At 38.5% G+C, this 23,652-nt stretch overlaps 2 protein-coding genes and 1 long non-coding RNA gene across 11 annotated transcripts in view; 1 reads left to right on the top strand and 2 right to left on the bottom strand.

The window, feature by feature from the left end:
- The first annotated feature begins 438 nt into the window (after positions 1-438).
- On the top strand, positions 439-7,201 carry LOC107221548 (E3 ubiquitin-protein ligase MIB2). 8 transcript variants are annotated; one of them, XM_046736156.1, is made up of 13 exons: positions 439-533; positions 643-734; positions 1,005-1,464; positions 1,573-1,688; positions 2,096-2,475; positions 2,718-2,930; positions 3,159-3,327; positions 3,429-3,744; positions 3,859-4,170; positions 4,318-4,681; positions 4,790-5,007; positions 5,129-5,385; positions 5,478-7,201. In XM_046736156.1, the coding sequence occupies exons 3-13, from the start codon at positions 1,034-1,036 to the stop codon at positions 5,756-5,758; spliced, it is 3,057 nt and encodes a 1,018-aa protein (XP_046592112.1). In that variant the 5' UTR covers positions 439-533; positions 643-734; positions 1,005-1,033; the 3' UTR covers positions 5,759-7,201. The 8 variants fall into 8 exon arrangements, with proteins under 8 accessions (XP_046592112.1, XP_015516057.1, XP_015516059.1 ...); XM_015660571.2 differs by having other exon boundaries at positions 464-533; positions 643-680; XM_015660573.2 differs by having other exon boundaries at positions 477-533; positions 643-680; positions 1,030-1,464.
- A 2,350-nt stretch (positions 7,202-9,551) lies between these two features.
- Positions 9,552-23,652, bottom strand: part of LOC107221546 (midnolin-A) — a 52,726-nt gene continuing 38,625 nt past the window's right edge. The window contains exons 3-5 of one of the 2 annotated variants that reach the window (XM_015660567.2): positions 11,931-13,205; positions 10,294-10,633; positions 9,552-10,170 (exon numbers count right to left, since the gene is read on the bottom strand). In XM_015660567.2, coding sequence (XP_015516053.2) covers positions 9,920-10,170; positions 10,294-10,633; positions 11,931-13,205 — 1,866 coding nt within the window. In that variant the 3' untranslated portion in view covers positions 9,552-9,919. The remainder of the gene's footprint in view (positions 10,171-10,293; positions 10,634-11,930; positions 13,206-23,652) is intronic. The other variant, XM_015660568.2, reaches the window with a different exon arrangement.
- LOC124293812 lies at positions 13,645-21,881 on the bottom strand. Its single transcript, XR_006903661.1, has 3 exons — positions 21,771-21,881; positions 16,525-16,718; positions 13,645-16,400 (listed from the first exon to the last, which is right to left on the bottom strand). It is a non-coding gene; the product is annotated as an uncharacterized LOC124293812 (long non-coding RNA).

The raw sequence follows: 23,652 nt of genomic DNA, 5'->3' as shown, positions 1-23,652 counted from the left end.
AAGTATTCGCGTATTTAGCTACATACTCATGCAATGAATAAATCACACGTTCCAATCCGGTAATTTGTATGCGAGGTACCTAAATTTTACGTAGCGCTTTGTTCGGTGTCATCCGCGTCAAGTTTGTCATAAATTTTCACCGAATTTCACAATCTTACTCACCTTTCGGGTTTTCCCCGTAGACTCCTACGATGCCTATGGAGAATATGAGAAGCTACGTGTAATCTGCATCGACATATATGTAGTATGGACTACGCTTAGGCCAGTAGAATACGGCCAGCTGTAGAAAGAGATAGCCACTGGTGGCGGTCAATCTCCGTTTCTTTCCATTCAGCAGCGTAGCAATATGATAGAGAGAGAAAGCAATTGACTCCCACCTCGTTCTCTCTGTCTAAATCCAGTGGACACTTTGCTAAGGCCTTCATGCCGGATTGCATGGCCTATACTATATGTCGATGGTAGTCTGCAAACTATGTGATATTTCCGTAGTCCGTGATCGCTGGGAACACAGGATTAGATCACGCATAAGATGTGTAAGTAATAATACTGTAAAAATGTCGGGTTATTTTGGGTTACCCGCATAGTGAAATACCTAATTAGCTACCGACATCGTTTACATTGAAAATTGTACTCTCTGTGCAGTTCACTCGTGATATCTGTGCTTGACGATGTTGTCGTAGGTGAGTTTCGTTTGACGTTTTAATTGAGGAAACGGGAATACATCGCTTATATCTGTAAGTACGCGCGCAAGCCTAGGTGGAGAGACGTCGACCTCGTATCACAGTTCGTTGCTCACCCTGATTAGTACATGACTTGAAATACATTGCGTGGTAGCAACGCGAACGAAGAGTAGGAATGGCTAATTTGCGATACGATTATTCATAATGCGCAATAAGGAAATCTTCTAAACTGAGGAGGAAAATAATACGCCTACACATACACACAGCACACGCTGTATTAACGATACACAAATACAAGTATGTATAACAAATGATTAACTCCAGGATAAACACGATCATTTTCCTCAAGAGATATGGAAGTGGGATTGCGGGTAGTTCGTGGCCCACATTGGACTTGGGAAGACCAGGACGGTGGCGAGGGCCACGCAGGCACTGTCATAGAAGTTGGGAAGTCGTCTGGCTCTGGTAACCCTTCAAATTCGACTGCAAACACCGCTGAAAAGACACCTGACAAGACTGTAATTGTGCAGTGGGACAGGGGGTCGAGAAGTAATTATAGAATCGGATATCAGGGCGCCTACGATCTACTGGTCTTTGACAACGCAGCTGCCGGTATCAAGCACTCAAACATAATCTGTGACGGCTGTAAAAGACACGGAATTGCAGGCATCAGATGGAAGTGTGCGCAGTGCATTGACTACGATTTGTGTACCCAGTGCTATATGGCGGATGTTCATTACCTTAATCATACCTTCCAGAGATTTCAAACTGCCAACGCTGTGGGGTGAGTTTCAATTTTATTCTTGTTTAGTTAAAACTATGTTTGTTTCATTTCGTTCATGACAGCAAAATTTCGCTCAATGCATTTCCCACGTTGTATTTTTTTTTACAGTGTGCAACTGACCCCAAGAGAAGGCTGCACTAAAATACCATTAAAAGGGATATTCATTGGTGCCAAAGTTGTGAGGGGACCAGATTGGGAGTGGGGTAATCAAGACGACGGTCCCGGTATGTGCGTTTGAACAATCTTGTGAGTTTTTAGAAACCTAAACAAACGGTATGGAAATTGCGCATTTTCAATCTGAAAATTTTGCAAAAGTTCAGGAATCTCAAGTGTAAAAAATTTGTGTCCAAATCGATTTCATTTTGAGTACTAAATGACTCAAGTTGACTCAAAAGACAAATTGCAAACTTGGAAACAAAATTCTGTTACTCCTATAAAGCGCCAGTTTCTAATTCACTTTCAGAAAAGTATTTCGAATTTTACTCTAAAAAATGTTTTAAAAAACCATCCTCATCTAACATATATCAAGGTTTCAAAGAATTAAGAGTAAATTAGTTTGTTGTAAAATTATGTCAATACTTGATAAGTGGCTGATAAATGATGAATAAACATTGCATAATATGCCATACAGATAAAACTGGCCGTGTAATGGATATTCGTGGATGGGACAATGAAAGTAGTCGGTCAGTAGCAACAGTGACATGGTCGACTGGTACCACAAACGTGTATAGACTTGGCTACAAAGGGTGCGTTGATCTCTGCTATGTTGAAGAAGCTACGTGCGGTACTTATTACAAACAGCACTTACCTGTTCTTGGACACATTGTGATGATGATGCCAGTTATGGATCAACCCACAACACCTAATGGTAGTAATCCTACTCTAAGCCCTCGACATTTGTCTTTTAATGTCGGCGACAAGGTCAGAGTTCTAATGGAAGTCGATACACTAAAACAAATGCAAATTGGTCACGGTGGCTGGAATCCACGCATGGCTGAATATATTGGAAAGGTACGTGCTATTAGGATTCAATCACATCTATTAAAATGACGCTTAGAATTTCCTTCAATATTTCACTTCTAAATATCGTAGAACTAGAAAATATAATAAAATTTATAGTCTGATGTTTGATAACACATACTTATCTACTAATTATTTAATCAAAATCGTATTTCAGATGTAACAATACCGAATATTGTTTATCGATTTGCATTTTCTTAATTTCGTTAGGAACATAATATTATTTATTTCAGATTGGTACAGTTCATCGAGTCACAGATAAAGGTGATATTAGAGTCCAGTACGAATCTTGCAATAATCGGTGGACTTTCCATCCGGGATCATTGACCAAAGTCACTACCAAAGATACATTTACACTTGGAGACATTGTTAGGGTCAAGACTGATGCTACATCTGTCAAGCATTATCAACGTGGCCATGGAGAATGGATAGATGTTATGAAAACTGTAATAGAAAATTCTATCGAACTGTTCAAGAAGGCGACATGGTCTATTTTCTTGATCCAAATGCGTTAAATAGTCAAAGTACTTTCCATTACAAAGAAGACTAAAAATTCTTTGATGCGTCTGCCAGCGTTTAGTTATGAACATTCTTACACCTCTCGCCTTCTTGTTCTGTCCACTTTCAACCACAGATCCGAAATTAATTTACATAAATTTTACGATACACCATAGGTTTTGGGGAAAACAGGAAAAGTAATTAAAATTTATTCGGATGGAGACATTCGGGTAGAATTTGATGGGCACACATGGACTTTTAATCCAGCAAACGTAACATTGGTTCCACCCACAAGACCAGGAAATGGAGGTCAAGGTGATGCTAATCGCTTCAGAGATCGCTCGAGTGGGTATTAATAATTAATTGATGTTTCAAATTTCCCATTTATGTCATGTGCATATTTCGGATCAAAGTACAAATTTTCATTACGAATCTTCATGCTGCAGATGCATTAAATCCGTCCTGGCGTCCCGATGGCGTCACAGGATCAGGTGATAATAGTATTGACAACGAAGTAGAGAAATTGCTGAGAGACGCAGCCTGCGGAGAAGCTGGAGTTACTGCAGTTAAAGAATTTTTACGTAAAAATCCTGGTAAAGTTGATGCAAGATCTACCAGACCAGGAGGTGGTGACAAAACGTGCCTGCAAATTGCCGCCCACCAGGGTCAGTGCGACATCTGTTCATTACTAATAGATGCTGGCGCATCCCTCCAAGCAGTAGACGAAGACGGGGATTCCCCTCTTCACTACGCTGCATTTGGGTATTATACATATTTCACATTCATCCCAACAAACTTATTGCTAATCTAAGACAAAATTATTGTTACCTCAAAAAATTTGGTGAAAGTAAGTAGAGTTAAATTATATTTTTGCAGAAACCAGCCGGAAATAATGGAATTGTTGGTGGCACGAGGTGCAGCTGTTGATGCAGTAAATAACAGCAAGTGTAGTGCGTTGCATGTGGCAGTAAACAAGCAGCATGCCGCATGTGTCCGAATTCTGCTACGCCATGGATGCGATGTCAATCTTCAAGATGAATATGGAGATACAGCGCTACATGATGCAATTGGCAAAGATGACCTTGACATTGTTGAAGCTTTATGCTTGTGCGACCGCCTTGATGTGACGCTTCGCAATAGAAGAGGGTTTAACATACTTCATCATGCAGCTTTGAAGGGGAACACGTTGTAAGCGATTTTTGACCCACACTGGTGGCTACATTATCAAACAACAGTATTAACAAAGAGAATATTCCAAATTCAATTCTAAATACAATTTGGAGACCTCTCTCTTCAATGTAGCTTCTTGAAAAAACAATTATCAATATATTACAGCGCGACTGAAAAGCTTGTGGTTAAAGCAAGACAGCTGGTAGACATAAAAAAAGAGGATGGATTCGCGGCTCTTCACTTGGCAGCTCTAAATGGGCATCGTGACGTTGTGGCGACGCTCCTTTCGCCTACGGGTGGTTGTGCGCGTGTAGATTTGCGTAACAACCGTCGTCAGACGCCACTGCATTTGGCTACCTCTCAGGGACACTTGGAACTCGTTGAATTACTGGTCCAACACCATGCAGACATTCTCGCCCAGGATGAAGACGGAGATACTGCACTTCACATAGCCATCACTAAATGCCGACCCCATCCCACCAGCGTCACACCGACTGATGGAAATAGCGAATTTTCAGTTATACACGCGGTAAGTTGATCAGATGTCACGTTCGGTATGGAAATTTTGTAATATTTTGTGGTTGTCTAGGCAATAATTGGTTGTACACAGTTCGTTTCAACATATTGATCAATTCAGATTTCGCAAAATTTACTAAGACGAGGAGCAAGACCGGAAATGGCTTTGGCATGCTTCCTCGTCAGTTCGGACAATTCTGGGCTTCTGTTAGAGCAAGTAAGGAATACTAAAGGCAAGTCGGCATTGGACTTGCTACACGCGGACCCAGAATACGCAGCTTTAGCTGATCTGTTACGGTCCTATCATACAGCTATAACCATCAGTAGTGAAGTACCAAGGTGAGAAGCAAGGTTGTAAAACAATTTTTCAACGCTCGAATAGTAATAGGCATACCGTGACGTGGAGAAAAAAAAGTAAAATTAAACGAGTTAAGTAATGTTTCGAATGATTTTTCGGCAGCAGTGGACCCACGAGTAGCCCCCTATGTAGAATTGCAGAGACACTGCCGAGCCAGATAGAAAGAGAACTAGTAACAGAATCGTCAGAAGAGAGATTGAGAAAGGATGAACAAAGGCAAGACTCTGAAGAGTGTGCAACATGTTCGGGAGTAACAAAAAATAAGCAAGAAGATATGACTGGTGTACCCGGTAGCAACGTAGTATCATATGGATGTTTACGATGTGGTCAGAATAATGCTAAACGTCGAGTGAGTCAAGGTAAGCCAAAAGATTCACCAACTTTCACAGACTTACGCAGAAAGCAGTGCATTACAGCTTTGCAATTAATAATATTGTCACCAATAAACTAGATGAGCGAACGCTAGAAAACGAGCAGGCAGAGGACAGCAGCGTGGACGTGGATGGGAAAAGGAGGAAAGAAGAGGACAAAGACAAAGATTTGGAAAGATTGCGTTACCTTGAGTCTCGAGTTGCCGATTTGGAAGAAGCCAACACATGCAGCATTTGCATGGAACGGCGGAGAAACGTAGCCTTCCTTTGTGGACACGGTGCGTGTGAGCATTGCGCTGCGCCGCTTAAAACGTGCCACATGTGTCGCAAAACTATAACCAAAAAAATCAATCTGTATTAATATACGATTCTAGACACCAATTTCGCTCGACCATCCGTTCACCTCACCTCGTGTAGAATAATGGAAATATATTATTATCATCACATGACTTCTAACACCTATTTGATATTATTCACACAAATATTTATAATACTAATAATGATAATGATAATATAATATTATATTGTAATTACACGTGTGAAGTTAGCATTAGGTTTTTCGTTTTGATTCTCTATCAACACTTTTTATTCTAACCTTCTATTGCTTGATTTCTACCCAGCAATTGTTTGAATGACCAATGATGATCACATGCTGACTGAACAATACTTTTTGAAATATGTTATGTAAATATGCTGTTTGTGTAATTTAATTTTTTTTTCTTCATATAATCGTCAATAGGTGCTACTTCAATAGTACCGAAAGAGATTCTTGTTACCAGTATGTATGGATCATTTACTACATCATAATGTGCACGTCTTCCGCCGTGCAAATTTGCTGTCGATACATGAACATAGTGTACTTAATATTTACTCTCGGTTACAGTGAAAGCCAGTTTTATGGCAAACCATTTTTCCGAAAGCCAATAACATTGAGAAACTATCGGCAAAACGTTTGTACAGTAACACGTTTTGTACGCAATGACCAGGTTACATGAAAGTGATAAATGTTGTAACGCGGTCACTTTGAAAAGGAATTATGAATCTTATGCAGGGTTGCATTAATCACTTCACACACTGATATTTACGGGTATTTGAGCTTTTTTCATTGGTCACACGTCTACGAAAGTCATAATTTCGCGAGTCATGTAGATTTCGTTCCAATCAAAATCAAATATCAAAAATGTATTAATTTTGTTCTAATCTTTTTTATTATAATACTCACATCAGCGTCCTCCATGATTCGCGGATTCGGGTCATTCTTCACAACTTATTCTGTCGCCCGATTTCTCAAGTGTCATTATCGTCATTTAGTTCAAATTTTGTCGACTCCCATATGTGTAATTAAAGTAAATGAGATTACGTTATTAACTTACCTAACTTTATCAGATTGAGTCCTACTTAAAAATCGCCGTTTATAAATTTGCCTGAATACAATCATCTATTGTATAAAACAGGGTACATAAAAGCACCGCATGTTTTTTTTCTAACAAGGTAAATTTCATTATTCAATTAAGTTAGACAAAAAGATGTAACGTTTTCTCCATATTGCATAGACTTGTGCATCCCATCATCACTTAGTTTAAGTAGAATGATATAATAAGAATGGCGATGAAGTAGTTTAAAAACGAATCAAATATCAAATATATTCTCAGAAATAGTTCCAATTTTTTAATTATGTACGTTTGATATCCAATTCAATATAGACAAAGAGAATTATTATTAAGTTGAGTATTACTTTCAATTATGAAGAATAAAAATTACAATGGAATCGCGAACTGATTTGAATAAATTATTGCGAGTTGAAGTCTGTACTTATTATTGTTACACTAATTACTTTATGCGGAAAATTCTTTTTATCATAGTTATTTTAATGGGATAATTATTCCATTATTTGCAAAAAATAAGGGCGTTCAAATTTTTCAATTCGGGTGGTGATGCTATGTTGGCCATGGTATAAAGTATACTATAATTTTAATTTTAATTTTACGGTACGTAACAATCATTCACCGGAAACATTAAAGTTTTTGTAAGGGCTCACGTTTATTTGTTCACTTAATTAACTCGTCACATTACTTTACAATCCTAGTTTATCATTATTGCCTCCAACTGCACAGTATAATGATAACGAAGTTCAACATTCGAATCTTTGGAGAACTAAACAGGTGAAAATATTGATCAGTGATCACTCATTTCAAAATTCAAAATTTATCCAAAGTTTTTTATCAACGCACATCTTGCTTCCATTCTTATACACTTTAGTAACAAATAATATTGTAATCAACAAATAAATGTAAACATTTTAAAATTAAGTGTCTCAAGAGCATAACGCAGTATCTAACAACAAATTGTAATAGAAACAAGAAAATCTACCAATAATATTAATCATTATCAAAGAGTTGTTCGAATTTGTTGAGTAATTTGCGAACAGATTTTAAATCGCTGCATATAGATTTATTACCAGTTGTGGATAGTTATTTCATTCGCAACCGCGATCTTTGATTAACTATAGATTTCATAAAAATAAATACACAAAACCAAGAACAATTTGCCCAAAGAGTAACAGATTCTGGTCAATGTTTATTGATACGTTGACTAATATTTACTATACTTTTCATCATTTCGTCAAATAACGCATTCCGCATTGTTCAAGTATCGTGAATCGTTAATTACCGTAGGGTTTCTGAATCGTCTAGTTTTAGCTTCGGCTACATTGTTTGTCACTTTGTATAACTGACTTACAACTAACAAACACCAGATATTGTTCCCAAATTTTACTACTCAGAGTTAACAGACAATGGGGATATAGGGAATGTAAGGAAGCACGTGGTCAAAGATTACTTAATTCGCTAGAAAACTTTTGTTCCATTCCTTTTAATTCATTATTCAACATTGTGAAAACTGATGGATAGAAAAAGTGTAAGCTTTGAACGGAAAGATAGTCGAGGTATTAGTTTAAAAAAATAAAATAAAATGGATATTTGGAATATGACGGGAACTAAAAGAGACGCTCCAAATTTGTAGTGCTATTTCGTCACTGTATTCTATAGTTGTTTACATAGTTATTCGTCACTTCTTACTTGCATGTATTTCTAAAATTCTTTTTTGTTTTTTCTCTTTCCTTTTCATTGTATCTCGACATAGGTATACATATATAACGCTTAAGATCAAAGAGCGTCGTACAAAGGTAGCGAATGACACGTGCGAAGGATTATTGTGTAGTAACAATGGTCTGTATTACTACATACAAATGTATTTTAGCATTATATATAATACAATCATTGTTTAATTCTTTCAATTGAATTCTATCGGAGTAACTATAAAGGAACGTCGTAAAGACAAATTAATTATCTATTCCACAATGCAGCGGCGGGTGTTTTGGTTCCAAGGCGAGCTTAACTACTAAACACGCACAGACACAACACTTACCTATATGTATATTCAATTATTATTTCTATATTCTATTCAATCTATAGATGCTTATGGTTGTTGATAACAACACGAAATTTCATTCTACCATAGCTTAGCAAGCAGTATTTATTTATTCATTTATTTTGGTACTTGATAAAGTTTTCATAAATGTATGTTACAATATTGAGCCAGTTTGCAAAACTGTAGTTCATAATAATGATAATAATAATAATAGTAATAACTCATCCTTTGTAAACCTAACTCGATATAATGATATTAATGATGACAATAATAATAATAATAATATTTAATAGCTAAAAAACCTAAACGAAATCGCAGCATCAAGGCCACGTCGCGGGACCACCTACACACCTGGTAGCCCAACTTTCTTGACTCTTTTTCTCAACAACTAATAAATCTTATAGCTTGGATATATAATATAATCGTCTATGACGAAGATGGCCTAGACAGCCACATAATAATATATCGGCGACCGTCAAAGAACGACATGATAATGATTCGTAAAATTTTTTTTTTTTTTTTTCCTTCTCTATCTCTTCTCCTCTTTGTTTCATTCAGTACATTAGTCTAACTGTATTATTCGTTTTTACGATGTTAACGTTAAATATGATACAAATTACAAGTCTCACTTAACAAATGAATATGTACGCATATAGCGAGGGGATAACACGATGGTCCTAATCCGTCGATTAACGCGTTGACGAATTCTCATATTGACCTGCTTGAAAGCTATAATATTATAATTTACTCTTCCTCCAATACTCATCCGACAATATAATAATATTTTTTTTTTTTTTCTTTATACCTCGCATACGTCATTATCGTTATCCCGGCAATTAATTATATATTTTTACAACAAAATTTTCGGTTTTTGTTGCGCGTTATTATTGTCATCTAATTGTTTTTCTCAAGATTAAGTAATTAACTACAGTGCATACAATATAAGTGTAGCGTATTAATTAAAGCTTTTCTCAACCTCGCGTTCATTATTACGCGTCGATAAAACCGAACAGAAATCAGTGTAAATAATTTCTAGGACAACGTGACGTAGAGGTGCAATTGAGTACGAATATCGTGTAAAAGAGGTATGATTTCAAGCTACTACTGGCTCAGGACTGCAAGGTTGCAATTCGGGTTCGCTTTGCGGTTCGGTATTTGTATTAGAATTTGTTGATGCCGACGTGGAAGTGTTATCTGGATTGGGCGTCAGTGCCGCCCATTGTGTTGTGTAAGGCGCAGCCCTGGCCTGTCTTCTCGCTTTCCTCTTCGCTCTTCTCTGTTCCATTACCAATCGTAGTCGCTTCATCTTTCCCTTGGTCGCCTCATTCTCCCTTGACAATTCTTCTGCATGGACAAAGAAACGAGCATCCATTAGTAGTCAGTCAACAAATTATTCCAAATACCGCAGTTGAGATTACCGGCAGAATTTTTTTTTGTAAAAAAGTATATGAAGTAGTAAAACCATACCTGTCCTGAAGGTAGTTTTGGTGATAACGGGTTCACCGGAGGTAGTCGTGGTGGTAGTTGTAGTTGTTGTTGTACTGGAAATAGTTGCCGTGGATTGCTGCTGTCTGTTGGTGGTCGCATGGGAATGCCTGTGATGTCTGTAGTGTCCAGCGGCAGCGGCGGGAGTGGCGCATAGCAGATCATTCAATATGTGAATAATGGTACTGATGTCCCGTTTCGGCCGTCCGTGACGATCCTGAAGCGCCGGATTAAGCGTGCCGCTGAACGTCCCGGAGTAAACTCCCTTCCCATGGTGATGCATGCTCTCTATTATTGCCCCTTGCCTACGCCTCGCATTCTCCTAATTGTGCAAAGATCTCTGATATTTAGAAAAGTTGCACGAGCCATTGGCCACTTTGGGCCGACAGCTACGTGCTGTAGCAACGGAGGGTGAGACATTACGTTACGTTACGTTACACATTATTAGAACGGTAAAGTCGTCGTAGGCATCTGAACGCTTTGTTTGTTTGTTTATTCATTTATTAATTGTTTTCTCTCTCTTTTTTTATCTTTACCTCTTTCTCTAAACACCCAGCCATCACGGTGGACGGTACAAGTATTACATACTTCGAATAAGGCGAGGAATCGACTTCACCAGTTGGGCAATACCTTCTTCAACTCAGACCCTTGTTTCTTTATAAGGCGTTGTAAAAATAGAAATCAGAACTTGTTGCAACGGTTAAGTAACAGTTTCCCATTATTGTGTCACTGTTGGTGCATATAAAAGGTAAGACATTCCCTGGGCAAGAAGGATGTGGAAAAATTACCAATTTTGGCAACTTTGCGGAATTTTAAAAGCCTAAATTTTTACAAAATCTCCAATTTAGTAGTTACAATAACATTTGCAATTGATTCAACGGTAGAGTGAGTGAAAAACGTGAGTATTACTTATTCAAAATTAAAAATGCACGTCAACGAGGAAATCATAATTCAAAAGATATCGTAAGAATACTGTTTTGCGTGATGTTTTTTCAAATCTGATTTCTCGTCTCCGTGAATGATTTAAACAATGAAAATAAATAAAATAAAAAATGTATACATTATTAAAAAAAAAAAAATACATATACTAAAAAAAAAAAAAAAAACCCACTATTATACGATTATATTCATAATTACATGCTTTTAGTGAGAATCTAGTTGTAAGCAGAGAAAAATTGTCGACAAAATCATCAATACTGGGACATAACATTCCATTCTATAAATAATAAGCATCTATTGTAAAGACCGCAGAAAAAAAAAGTTTGAACTGCTTCAAGTATATTTGAAAATGTACCGTAAAGAATTTAATAAATTTGACGAGCCGAAAAAACTGTAGCAACGAAAATATTGCTTGTAAAATTAATTCCCACGCCCGAAGTATAAAATGAAACATATATCTAGTCAATACGCGTTCTCCTTTGAAAGTTGCTAGTATGAAAGAGAAGAGAATGTTAAAATTGAAAGATTTAAGCAATATCATCATTTAATTATTACATATAGCAAAATAATGAAAATATTATTATACGTAAAGATGAACCGACAACAACGTGAGTGACGCAAATCAAGGGATTTTTCTTTTTTCTTTTTTTTTTTTTTTTTTTTTTTTAAGTAATGTATACCTCAGCGAGGTGGACCCGCGAGGTGAGTACCTCAGAGGAGAGTTGCTTCAGCGTCTGTGTGAGATTTCGCGATGCCTCTGCAAGAGCTCTGGTGTCGAGAGTGGCGGTTGGCTTCCCTCCGTCAACGGCGTTGTTCCCGTTAGGACTTTCGGGTGAAGTACAAGAAGCCAGAGACGACACAACGTTCTCCGTTCCAGATTCCTTGTCGATCTTTCTCGCATTCGGTTCCATATCAGTCTGCTGTACCTGGTGTTGTTGTTGCTGTTCTTGTTGTTGCTGGTGATGATGATTCGTGCATAATTTCTTTTTCTGTGGTGTGCCTAACGCCGTAGACTGCTGCTGACTACCGGCAGCCTCTACGATAGACGAGGTCGAGGAGGTGGGATCCGCTGAGGTTGACGGGTGAAGGGGATCAAACGACAACAATTTGTTCCTAGAGTGATGATGACTGTGACTGTGGCTGTGATTGTGACTGTGATGATGGTGACTGTGGTGGTGGCTGTGGTTGTGGTTGTGGTTGTGGTGGTGGAGGATGCAGGACTGACGGCTCCCCGACGTCGATAAGGGTGAACTGCCCCCTGATCTCGGAAAGTGGCCGACCGTCGACGCGGAGGAAGGTAAGGACTGGGCCGAGGGTGGCGGGGAGGGCGTCGGCGAGGCTGGCGATTCTGTCGTGCAGTAATGGGTTCGTGTTATGGGTGAGTGTTCGAGGTTCGTTGGACTAGCCGTGGAGTTACGGGGTAAGGTGGTGGACTTGCTTGCTACGGTGGGCGCCGTGTTGCAGGTCGAGGTTGCCGAGGACTCCATCGTCGTGGTTGTTGTCGTCGTCGTGGTCGTCGACGAGGATAAATTTGAATTGCAATTCGTCGCTGCCTGTAATATAGAAGCTAGGCTACTGATAAGGGACGAGGTTCTCGCCGCTGCGTTATTTCCCTGAACTTTCGGCGGTGTCTTCGGCGTCCTTGGTGCCGGTATAACGTACGATCTCCTACTCTGCGTCGTCGACGAGGACGAAGACGAGGACGAGGTCGAGGATGTGTTGCCCGCGTGCATCGTTGTAGAGCTGCTAGACGTCGTCGTTGCCGTCGTCGAGCCACCGGGTACACCAGCTGGTGCCGCCGGCGTCACAGTCGACAACTGCAGCTGTATCAGCATCATGTGGTCCCCCAGTCGCATAGTCAGGTTCAACGGTGCTTTCCCTGAAAGGAAATCGTTCACCTGCGAGTCGTTCAGGCTTTCCAGGGCCTGCATTACACTTTGTTCCGGTCTCTGTGCCTGAAAAATAGAAATATCATTTCTTCCATTAGTCAATGGTTCTCAACGACAGTCTGTGACAAACTTTTCTCTACATGTTCGAAATAGATCACATTCCCGCATAAATATATGGGGTTTCGGGGTTTTCAAAAAATATCACTCGTATTTAAATGTAATGCCAATTTTCTCATCATTCCAGCTGGAGTTATACGTCCTATGATAGATATACACGAACGTACATTGATCGTTGAATGACGATGAAAAAAAACGTGGTGTTATAAAAACAGCGTGACCGCAATGCGTATATTTTTTGTTCAATATTTTTATCTTCCCTCCCCATACACCACATAACACATTTCACACGCATGAAACGCGAAATTCCAATAACCACGCGGCTGTTCCTCCCATAAATTGCATCGATTTTACTCAAAAAAAAAACACAGCGACTGACCAGCGATAAACGTTCGCAGATACAACGCAGCTTTTATACAAGTCTGAAAGCTGTGGTGGTATAAGAATCAGCGCATGTTTGCTGTCGTCCGAGTATAATATTATGCCGAAACGTCGTTACGTAATATGTCTAATGTGTAATGACAAAATATGGATGGGTTGTATATTATTATATACAGAAGTATCGTGTCGCAGAATTACCTAGGTGAAATAGTTACCTGATCTTTGCAAGTCTCACGCTGCAGCTGATGGCAAAATTAGAATCGACCTCCGAAGGTAGATTATTTTTCATTGCCATTATATCCATTATCAGGCGGAGATTGGAAATAACCAACAATCGTACGAATGGTTCAAATTTCATTCAAAGAAACAGCACAGCGGAAAACAGGTCAGCCATTTCAGTGATTATTATTTTTGACAGTCAGCTGCCGAACCTGCAGTACTTTTTTCTTCATGCCCTCCTCTCAAGTTTCAAGTATTCTCATTGTGCCAGGACAGCATATCAGACTTCTATACCTGCGAGGCCTCAACAATCAATAACGACCTGAATCAGGCCTATTGCACCAAACTTTACAGATACATCCCCACCTCACCGCAACCCAAAAACCAGACGTAAATATCATTACGTGCAGGCGCTGAGAAGGTTTGAAGTTGGATTTTATTCTACGTGACACAGCGGGATTGAAAACCATTCAGTCACGTTATACCGCATGCCTACGAGACGAAGATCGCGGGATCGGAACGTTTTCAACGTTTTGCATTGTAATCGTATCATTTGAGAAGAGCTATGGCCTGTAATATTCGTAAATCGGCATGTTCTGCTGTGAGAGAAACCAGATATATACCAAATGTTAAAAAAACGTGGAACAATCGTTACAGAAACATGTAGTCTTATTTAAACTTCAACACTGATGTGAATATATACAATAATAGTACTGTTTATAGAATATCTTGGTATATGTTCATTTTGCAATTGAATAAAAGGATATGTTTCAATCTGTTTGTCAATGACACTACAAACGAGACTATCAGCTTTAAGGCACTTGGATAGCGACAGTAACGCCATCCGACGGATAATCGTGAGCACTGTATTCTTCAAATATTCAGAAAATAAATTTGACAACGTCGCGTGATTTTCTTTTGTTTTAGTCAGCTTGAACCTTCGATGTTTACCTCGCAATACCCTTTATTTTTGCGAATCAAAATGTCATGTCAGTTACGATTTAAGGGCAGATTAGCAAAAATCAAAAAAAAAATGTTTTCGCAATATCATATCTAAACAATAGAAAATAAATAATTTGAACACCGCGCGTAATGTACATACCTGCGACATTGCCAAATCTACAACCTAACCAACATTACATTGGATTTTTAATTTTTTTTAAATTATGTTTTTAATTGTTAAATAACGTACAAGATTCACAAAAACTTGATATATTAATCCTAAATATCCATATTACATTACTCGATATTTTTTCCCCGTCCTAAAAATTTTATTCTAAAATAACCAACTCGAAACTGTCAGTTTTTATCCCAGTCCCTATCTATACAAGATAAAATAGCTCAACTTTGAAATGAATAAACTCAGTAACTAAACGGTAAATTATTTTCAAAAAATTATATAATTAAAACTCATGTGAATTAAACATTTCCGAAATTACTGCCCAACTACCTTAAAACCAGTCCAAATCGATAAGCCTTTCACCTTAACCACCCTCTAATCCTAAAAATCAGCGAATTCAAATGGCGATGCTCATTTTCCCCCTTGAAGAAGACAACTCCATCAATCGGAATCGTTGGTTAAAAACAATATGATGATGATGATGATGATGATGATGATGATGATGATGATGATGATGATGATGATGATGATGATGATGATAATAATAAACCCAGGAACCAGTGAACGCAAATGCGCGAGACTTCAAGTCACACTGATATTACGAGAAGAGTTCTATAATCCTGCCACACGTGCAATAGAATATAGATCACAAGCCAAGGGATGAACGTTCTCAGATCCATCGAAGAGCAATGCACCCTTCGCCATTCCCGCGTATGTGTGTGGGGCGACATTATCGTAACGCTGTTACCACCAACACGTTAACATGTACTTTGTACGTATACGATACGTGTGCATGTGTTGCCCGCTTTCCCAGCACACAGAGCCCAGTGAAAACGAAGTTTGTGGGCTCAGGCGGTCGGGTCTTCTGCAGTGGTTGGAATTGTAAAAGCGCGGATGTGGTGCTCGTGCGTAAGTGAGAGCACCATGTCTGGCGGTATACCAGCAGGGTTTATAGTCGGGAGAGACTTGCTGATGTTGGAGAAGGACGCGGTAGCTCTCTCATGAAAAGGGGGGTCCTCCGTCGCCCCGGGCAATCAATACCTACACACTGGCCTCGCCTGGTCTGCCTGCCTGCCTTCCTACCTCGCCCGCGAGGATGAGGAGGACAACCTCTTGCCATGTACTAGCCTCACCTGACCCCCTGCATCGCGACCACGAATTCTTACTGGCCTGCACCCCATCCGGCGTCCCATCTGGCGACTCGTTCTGCCCCCCCCCCCCCCCCTGTTTCTTTCTCTCTCTCTCTCCTGCTCTCTCTGGTTCGTTCGTTCTTAACCTCAAGGATCCGAGTTCGTTCGTCTCTTCCATCCCGTTCCACCTTTCGTCGCGTCGACGGTCGAAACAACCTCTCGGAACGCCGACGACGACAACGACGACGACGACGACGACGAGGTACGTGCAACGTGCCCCTCATCGACTTTATCCTGAAAGATCGAACCACTGGTACTGGAAGACGACTATCGTGCCGGTTGTTGCTGCTGTTGGTACTCTTGATCAAAAGTCCGATAGGGATGAATTCGAATAAGAAGGAAAAAAGAAATTTCGTACCGGAAGAGAGAAGGGACAGCTTTAACCACGTTCTCTCTTCGTCCGTCTGTTTTCTCATGCGGTAAGGACGCGGTATGGAAATGGAGAATCTAGAAGAGACCAGACGTGGGGTCAACTGGCTTGCGCGAATCCTTTCGTCAGAGCTGACTTGTCCTCTGTTTCCAAATTTTGTTGGAATTGACATTCCTAATCCACTGTGTACGATGAAAATACAAATAATTATTAAATACCCACGACTCTAGGAATTTAATACTTCAATTTCGTAAAAAGTGTCACATAATTCCTTTATTTCTCCATAAAATAAAAATTGATCGTAGTGATTTTGTTCGGAATTACATACATAATAGCGCTTAAGTTAATCCCATTTTCACGTTTGCGATACGATACGTGGACTTAGATATTTGGAGATGTGTATGACAACGTCGAAATGAAAAAAGCTTCCACATGCAATAAAAAAAAAATAAATAATAAATGACAATTCCAAATGTCAGTGTATGTGCTTGAAATGAATTGCACATCACAAAGCGTTAACATCGCAACGGAGTCCAACGTTGAATTGAACAACAAGACGTCCGCACATCGAATACCGATAAATCGTCATTGATCGGAGTACCAGTTCCATCTAAAGGTTCAGTACGAATTGAATTTAGATCTGTTTTTGAAAAACATTTTTTTTTAAATAAATAAAATTCCACATTTCGCATGTACCGCAACATCTGACCCCGTCATCGTCGCTTCAACGGGAACGTGTATGTATAAAACGAAGCAAAACGTAGACGTACGACGTATATTAAAAGTGTCCGTGTAGCATACACAATACTGAGAGAAGAAGGTGTGGGCGACGAAGGAAGCGGTACCAAAGCATTTGATTCAGCAGCGAGTCAGTAAGTAAGTAAGTAAGTAAGTAAACGACAGTGGGTACAAGGTATGTACATATATGTGAAATACGACACATAGGAACGGATTGCCGAGCCTTGGCAGTATGGATGGGGGTGTGTGTGACATGTGTACCAATAAACGTAGGTCGGTCTGCCTTATACTCGACGCCTGCATGCAGATCGGCGTGGCAGGAGGTACAAAATCGCGGTGTGAGATGGTGACGGGGTAGATTGCGTCAACGTCAACGAGCCGAGACAAGGAAGGCATTTGCCTCGCCCTCGCCCTCGCCCTTTACTCCGCATAACCGAACCCCGCCCTGCTGCAACGTCACGTCGCCGTCGACGCTGTACCAATAATAGCTTTTACATGCACGTTACGCGTATTACACCTTATAATACAGAGATGAGAGAAATTTTTACTTCCGGTTACCACTCACTCCTTAACTATTTTCATTTTTTACCACAATCGAAAAATATAGTTCTAGGTAAAAAATGAAAATTAGTTTTCTAGCTGTTACCGGAAAGTCTACTATCCATTACTATTCTTTCTCGTTACGATCACTCTTACTATATTTTCTTGCAATTGTTGCGAAAATTTAATGCTTGTGCAACGATAAATTGATGTTCAAGCCTTGTTTGACTAAAAAAATAGAGTAAACCGAAGAAACTGATTTTGCATTGCAATTAACAAAAAAGGATCGACTATAGCGCAAAATGGTTACGTGTACCTCGTTTATTATATATATTTCACATGCATAATCGAAAAATATGCACTTTTCTCTGCAAAAAAATTAAAACAACAGGTACTGGGTAAAATATATTCTTATTAAATATGTACAGGTTATGATATAGTAATTGATCAGACATTAACGGGAATGGTCATCTAAATTTAATTTCAAATATCTAGGCACAGGGAGAAAAAAAAATATCCGGATTATATATAAGGATGAAGTTGGTAACAATATTAGTGTAAACGATGCATGTTTGGGAAAAATCGTTACTTCGCGACTTTAGAAATGTCTAAAATTCAGTAAACCATGACAAAGGAAAAAAGCTACTCGTATTTTGCAAAACCAACTACTCGAAACTCATTATAAAATTATATGCAATTTTAATGATTTTTCCATAGTTTTCATACTCATGTATCGTTACGTTAACGTTAACTAACTTCATTCCTATCATTATATTATACAAGTACTTAAAGCTGCAAAACTGCAGTTTATATTCACCGAAATTAAAATTGATGCAATATATTCTCGATTAATTGTAAAAAAGATTCAAGCAATCGTTTCTTCTTCTTCTTCTTTTTTTTTTATACGTTCAATCTTCATTATACTGAGTTTGAATCATTGAACAATAGAATACCAAACGATTCCATTCTTCAGAATTCGGTAAGTTTTTCCCTTGTTCATGAACGAAAACAATATTTTTCAACTTATCCCCAACTTCTTGGATTTTCATGTCGTTATTCCTGCGTCTTCGATAACATTCAATTAGACCCTGCAATACACGCAGGATCCCTCTTGCAAAAGTAGTCGACTTCACCGCGAGGTAAACGCTACAATTAGCCGCACACGTGTCGAATTGTTTCGTAAAGAGAAAAGAAAAATAAAAAACGGAGAAAAAAAAACAAATAAATAAATGAAAAATAGCGCACAGAGGGCAAAGGCCCCTGCTGCTGCAGTATTTTTGCAACAGTGAAACATTATTCAGCACATCCGGTTTTTATATTCAAAAAACGCACGAACGCAAACCGATATAAAATAGTCATGAGCCTTTCCGCTATACCGTACACATCATTACCCTGTATAATATAGTTTGTAGAATACAGAAACCAACTTTTTTTCTATCTCCAATCAAAAATATATCTATCAAATTGCGTAAAATATTCGTTTCTTTCTACACATGTACTTGTACATATATTTAAACATTATAGTATACCGAAATACAGATAGTATTATAGAAATTGTAAACATTATTGATTTTTAGATAGTGATATTAGATTTAGAATTTAATTTGGTTATAAATTCATAATATTAGATATACATATAATGCTTGAGCAGAAGAATTGAGGCTATACAATATTATACATATAATTGTAGAACGCGTGCGGCAAATGTTCAAATACTCGGCATAACTTTTGCACAGCACACATGTCTGTAAGTCTGCCTTACATATTTGCGTAATTGCGAATGTATGTATCGAGCTTTGCAAAGCAGCGGTATTTCGCATTGTGGCTGCATCGAGTCGCGATCGTTTATACACGCACAGATCGATCGATTTGCCTGCAGTTTCCATGATTCGGTTTGCTGCATCAATGCGTGGATTGAGCTAATCGATTAAAAGAATTTATTGCGCGGAACGATAAAAAATGATCGTGAAAAAAATAATAAGAAATATTTTTAAATGGCAAAAAACATTATTGTTGTCGTACAAATACATCTAAGCCTTACCAAACCCCTCGCAATCGTCGGCAATATTTTTCTCATTGTCAAACATTTATATCCCATGCAATATAATAATATACAATAGAATAGAGCAACGAAGGAATGATATGAATGAAATATTATGGTATTGATACAAAGAGAGGAAAAAAATACAAAATTTTACGACGTTACAACATACATTTAAATTATATTTACTGTCAATTTGGGGGGGGGGGGGGGGGGGGGGGGGACTAAACAATTTAAATTAAACGACAGAAACAGAGAAATACTTTTCACCAAAAATTCCCATAACCTGCATCGTACTGCATTCATTGCATTGTGCATATATGTACAATATTGAACGTAAGTGCTTACAATTAAAGGACTAAATATAATAGGTAATTAGGTGAAATCCGACACTGCGCTGCAGTATTTTATCCGTAACCTGTTAATCCCGCGCAACTTTACACAGCGATTTCACTGTGCATCGAAGGAGGAAATGGTTGACAGATGAATGCGTGTTCTACTACAGCAGCAGCAGAGTAATTTATTTATACACATATATATTATTCATATCTTACCGATGAAATTGCCAAGAAAGAAAGCTAATAACTCGGTAAAATTTTTCATTCAATTTACCGGTCGTTACCTTCACCATTGTGAATAATTAATATAGATAAGCAAAAATATCGAGCTAACGAGTTTCGAGATATGTTCACATTTATATACTTTATACGTGAAACTAATAATAAGAAGATAAAGGACTTGTGATCGAAATCAACCATCTATAAGAATATCTTCCGATTACTTACGAAGCGCCGTGGAGGGGCGACGGATCCTAGGGAAAATGCGTGGGGGATCCTAGGGAAAATGCGTGGGGAATCCCCGGGATTGAGGGAAAGGGATTCTGGGTTATTCCTGGAAAACGTGCCTTTACGCTACGCTCACGTACAGGCGCTACGGATCAGCTACGCTCACTCACAATCAAATACAACCCGCACTAATCCAGCGCGCAGTAAGGTGCACTAGTGTACCAGTTATTCACACGTTTGAACCCAATTATTGACCCATCTAATTTCAAAAATTATAAATTGACGGCACAAATAATCAATTTCTTAGTTATTAAAACCAATTGCTACATAGTTAAATATTACGAATTTACATTTTACTTGGTGATTTTAGAACTAAGCATCAAAAAGATATAACCAAAAAAGGTCAATAATTGATATAGGGTCAGTAACTGGTACACTTACCTTACTTGTACGTGTTACTGACCACCGTAGCGGAAAAGCTTGTGTTCCACGTACAACACTTTGGAAATATAAGAAAACAAAGGGAATTTTGAAAAAAACTCGGTGAATTATCGCCAGATTTTCTTATTAACTAATTTATTAATCGTAAGATATCTTGAAAAATCGAAGTAGAAAAATCAATTCGGGATAAAAGTTTTTGCTTTTTTTTTTTTTCTTTTCGTAAAATGCAGCTCTGTAATAAAAAATTACATTGCATACATACAGTAGCGCTCAAAAGTATTTTGATAATATGAAATTCGTTATTACTTTGATCAATCGTTTTTCTTACTTCTCTTTATTTTAACTTTATTTTAGAGTAATTGAGAGTTAATTTTTAACAATTATGTACAACATCGAATTTGTTTCAACAAATAATATTATTGATTTTTGTAGTTTTTTCTTGCATGTAATCAACTCAATTACTATCTTTGTCAAAATACTCTTCAGCGCTACTGTATAATGTACACAAATATATACCTATGGATATAGTATATAAAGCACGAGATGAAACGAAAGAAAGAAGGGTGAGAAAAAAAAAATCGAAAATGAGAAGTGGAAGGGAAAAAAAACACCGCATCAAAATAATGACGAGTAAAATGTCCGCCCAGAACCTCCACCCCCCTCCTGCGGGCTTGCACATCGCTACTCACATGCATTATAACGCTCGCCTACCGGCCGGTCGGCGCTCGATAATCCGTCGGATAAAAACGCGATACATACACTTGGTATACATACACATATGTACACTTGGGGCCAATGAATCTGAGACGGATAATGTTTTACACTGGACAGTTACGTTGGCAATACAGAGAAACCTGCAGCGCCACAGTCGGCCGAGCGCGGAACAAACTCGATCTCAATAAACGTAACATAACCCATGACCGTCGAATCTAACCTTAAAATACGTGTCAATCTAACAAGTCATTATCCCCGCGGTATTCTGAGGTTGGATTCGACGGTCACGGGTTATGTTACATTTATGGAGATTTAGTTTCGCGCTCGGCCGACTGTGGCGCTGCAGGTTTCTCTGTATTGCCAACGTAACTGTCTAGTGTAAAAAATTAGCCGTCTCAGATTCATTGTCCCCAAGTGTACGTACAGTACTCACACGGGAGGTACACAGAGGCATATACCTACACTGCGTTGCAGGAGCGTAGGCATTGCCCGGGGACGAGGAGGATGAGGAGGAGGAGGAGGAGGAGGAGGAGGATGCCGAGTTAGTCTCTCTGCTCGTTCAGCTGGGCGTCAGCGACGTTGCTTCCCCTTTAACCTCAGGCTGATCGCTGTTGCTGCTGCTGTTGCCGGTGCCGGTTAACCCTGTTCGTCTACCGTGGGCTGCGTGTGGGTGGTATACGTACGCGTGTATAACACAGAACCCCTCCTTCGCATGCCACATGTGTGCGCATATTTATTTACGTTTATACATATGTATATATATGTATATAGATATAAATATAATCACACGCAATACTGCACCGCGCATTCACTGCGAAATGCAGTAAATACTGGTATGTTAATTACATATAATATAAGGTACACACGCGCAAACGAAGAGGCAGAGCATCTTGAATCCCTGCAGCAGTGCGCATTGTTATACATTTGGCGGATAAAAGCGACGAGATGCAAACTGCGACTCGTTTGGTTCTTAATATTGATATTGCCATTGTCACTGTCATTGTTATTATTATTACCATTATATACAACCTGCACGATACATGCAGAGGTGTAATAAGTACGTATTAGTAACAAGTGGAAGTGGGGGGGGATCACAGGTTACTGCTAATCGACGGTTCTATTATCCTGAGCGTAAGATTTGGCTTTGAAACTTGAAGAGGAAAATCAGGAGAGAAAAAAAAGAAAAAAACGAGGCGTCGTTACTCTTTGGAATTTATTTCAATATATTGAAATATCTACAATACTATCATTTTTGCAATAGGTTTGAGCTCGATGTATGGAACATATAGTCGAGCTAAAAATACGTAGAAACATAAATAGGTATGTACAAGTATAAGGAAAGGTACAAAAAGTGCAAGTGAAGCCGATCAAGCTGAATCTTATTTAAAAAGTTCTTGCGATCGATGCGGAATATATATATATATATAGATATATTTTTTTTTCTAGATTGCATCTCAACTGCAAACACCTGATTGTTGCTACAATTAATACCCATGTCAAAGAAATCAGATCATCATTACATTATTCCTCCGATTTTTATGAAAGACGGTTAATTCACATTCGTAAATTTATACACCCCTAAGAAATTGTCTGACAATGAGATAGATTTTTTTTGTTGATGAAAGAAACATAAATCAACATATTTATTACACGATCGTTATAATTTACAAAAAATAAATTTGTGCCTCAGCAAGAAACACGTTACAGTTATAGAAAATGTAGGTACGACGATTTCTGGAGAATTCACTTACGAATAAAACCAGCTATTGTCCTTCAAAACCGGTCAAGCAGCGTGAATATTTAGTTGCAAAAATAATTAATATAAAATAGAATCATATGATTTCTCTGATTTTGTTA

The sequence above is a fragment of the Neodiprion lecontei genome, chromosome 4 (assembly GCF_021901455.1).
Source record: "Neodiprion lecontei isolate iyNeoLeco1 chromosome 4, iyNeoLeco1.1, whole genome shotgun sequence".
NCBI classification, from domain to species: domain Eukaryota; kingdom Metazoa; phylum Arthropoda; class Insecta; order Hymenoptera; family Diprionidae; genus Neodiprion; species Neodiprion lecontei.
Note: the sequence above shows the minus strand (reverse complement) of the source record. Positions and strands in the feature narration are given on the sequence as shown.

Coding starts and splice junctions, on each gene's coding strand:
- LOC107221548 (XM_046736154.1), top strand. Junction 1,465..1,572: donor CAAACTGCCAACGCTGTGGG/GTGAGTTTCAAT, acceptor TTTTTTTTACAG/TGTGCAACTGACCCCAAGAG. Junction 1,689..2,095: donor TAATCAAGACGACGGTCCCG/GTATGTGCGTTT, acceptor TATGCCATACAG/ATAAAACTGGCCGTGTAATG.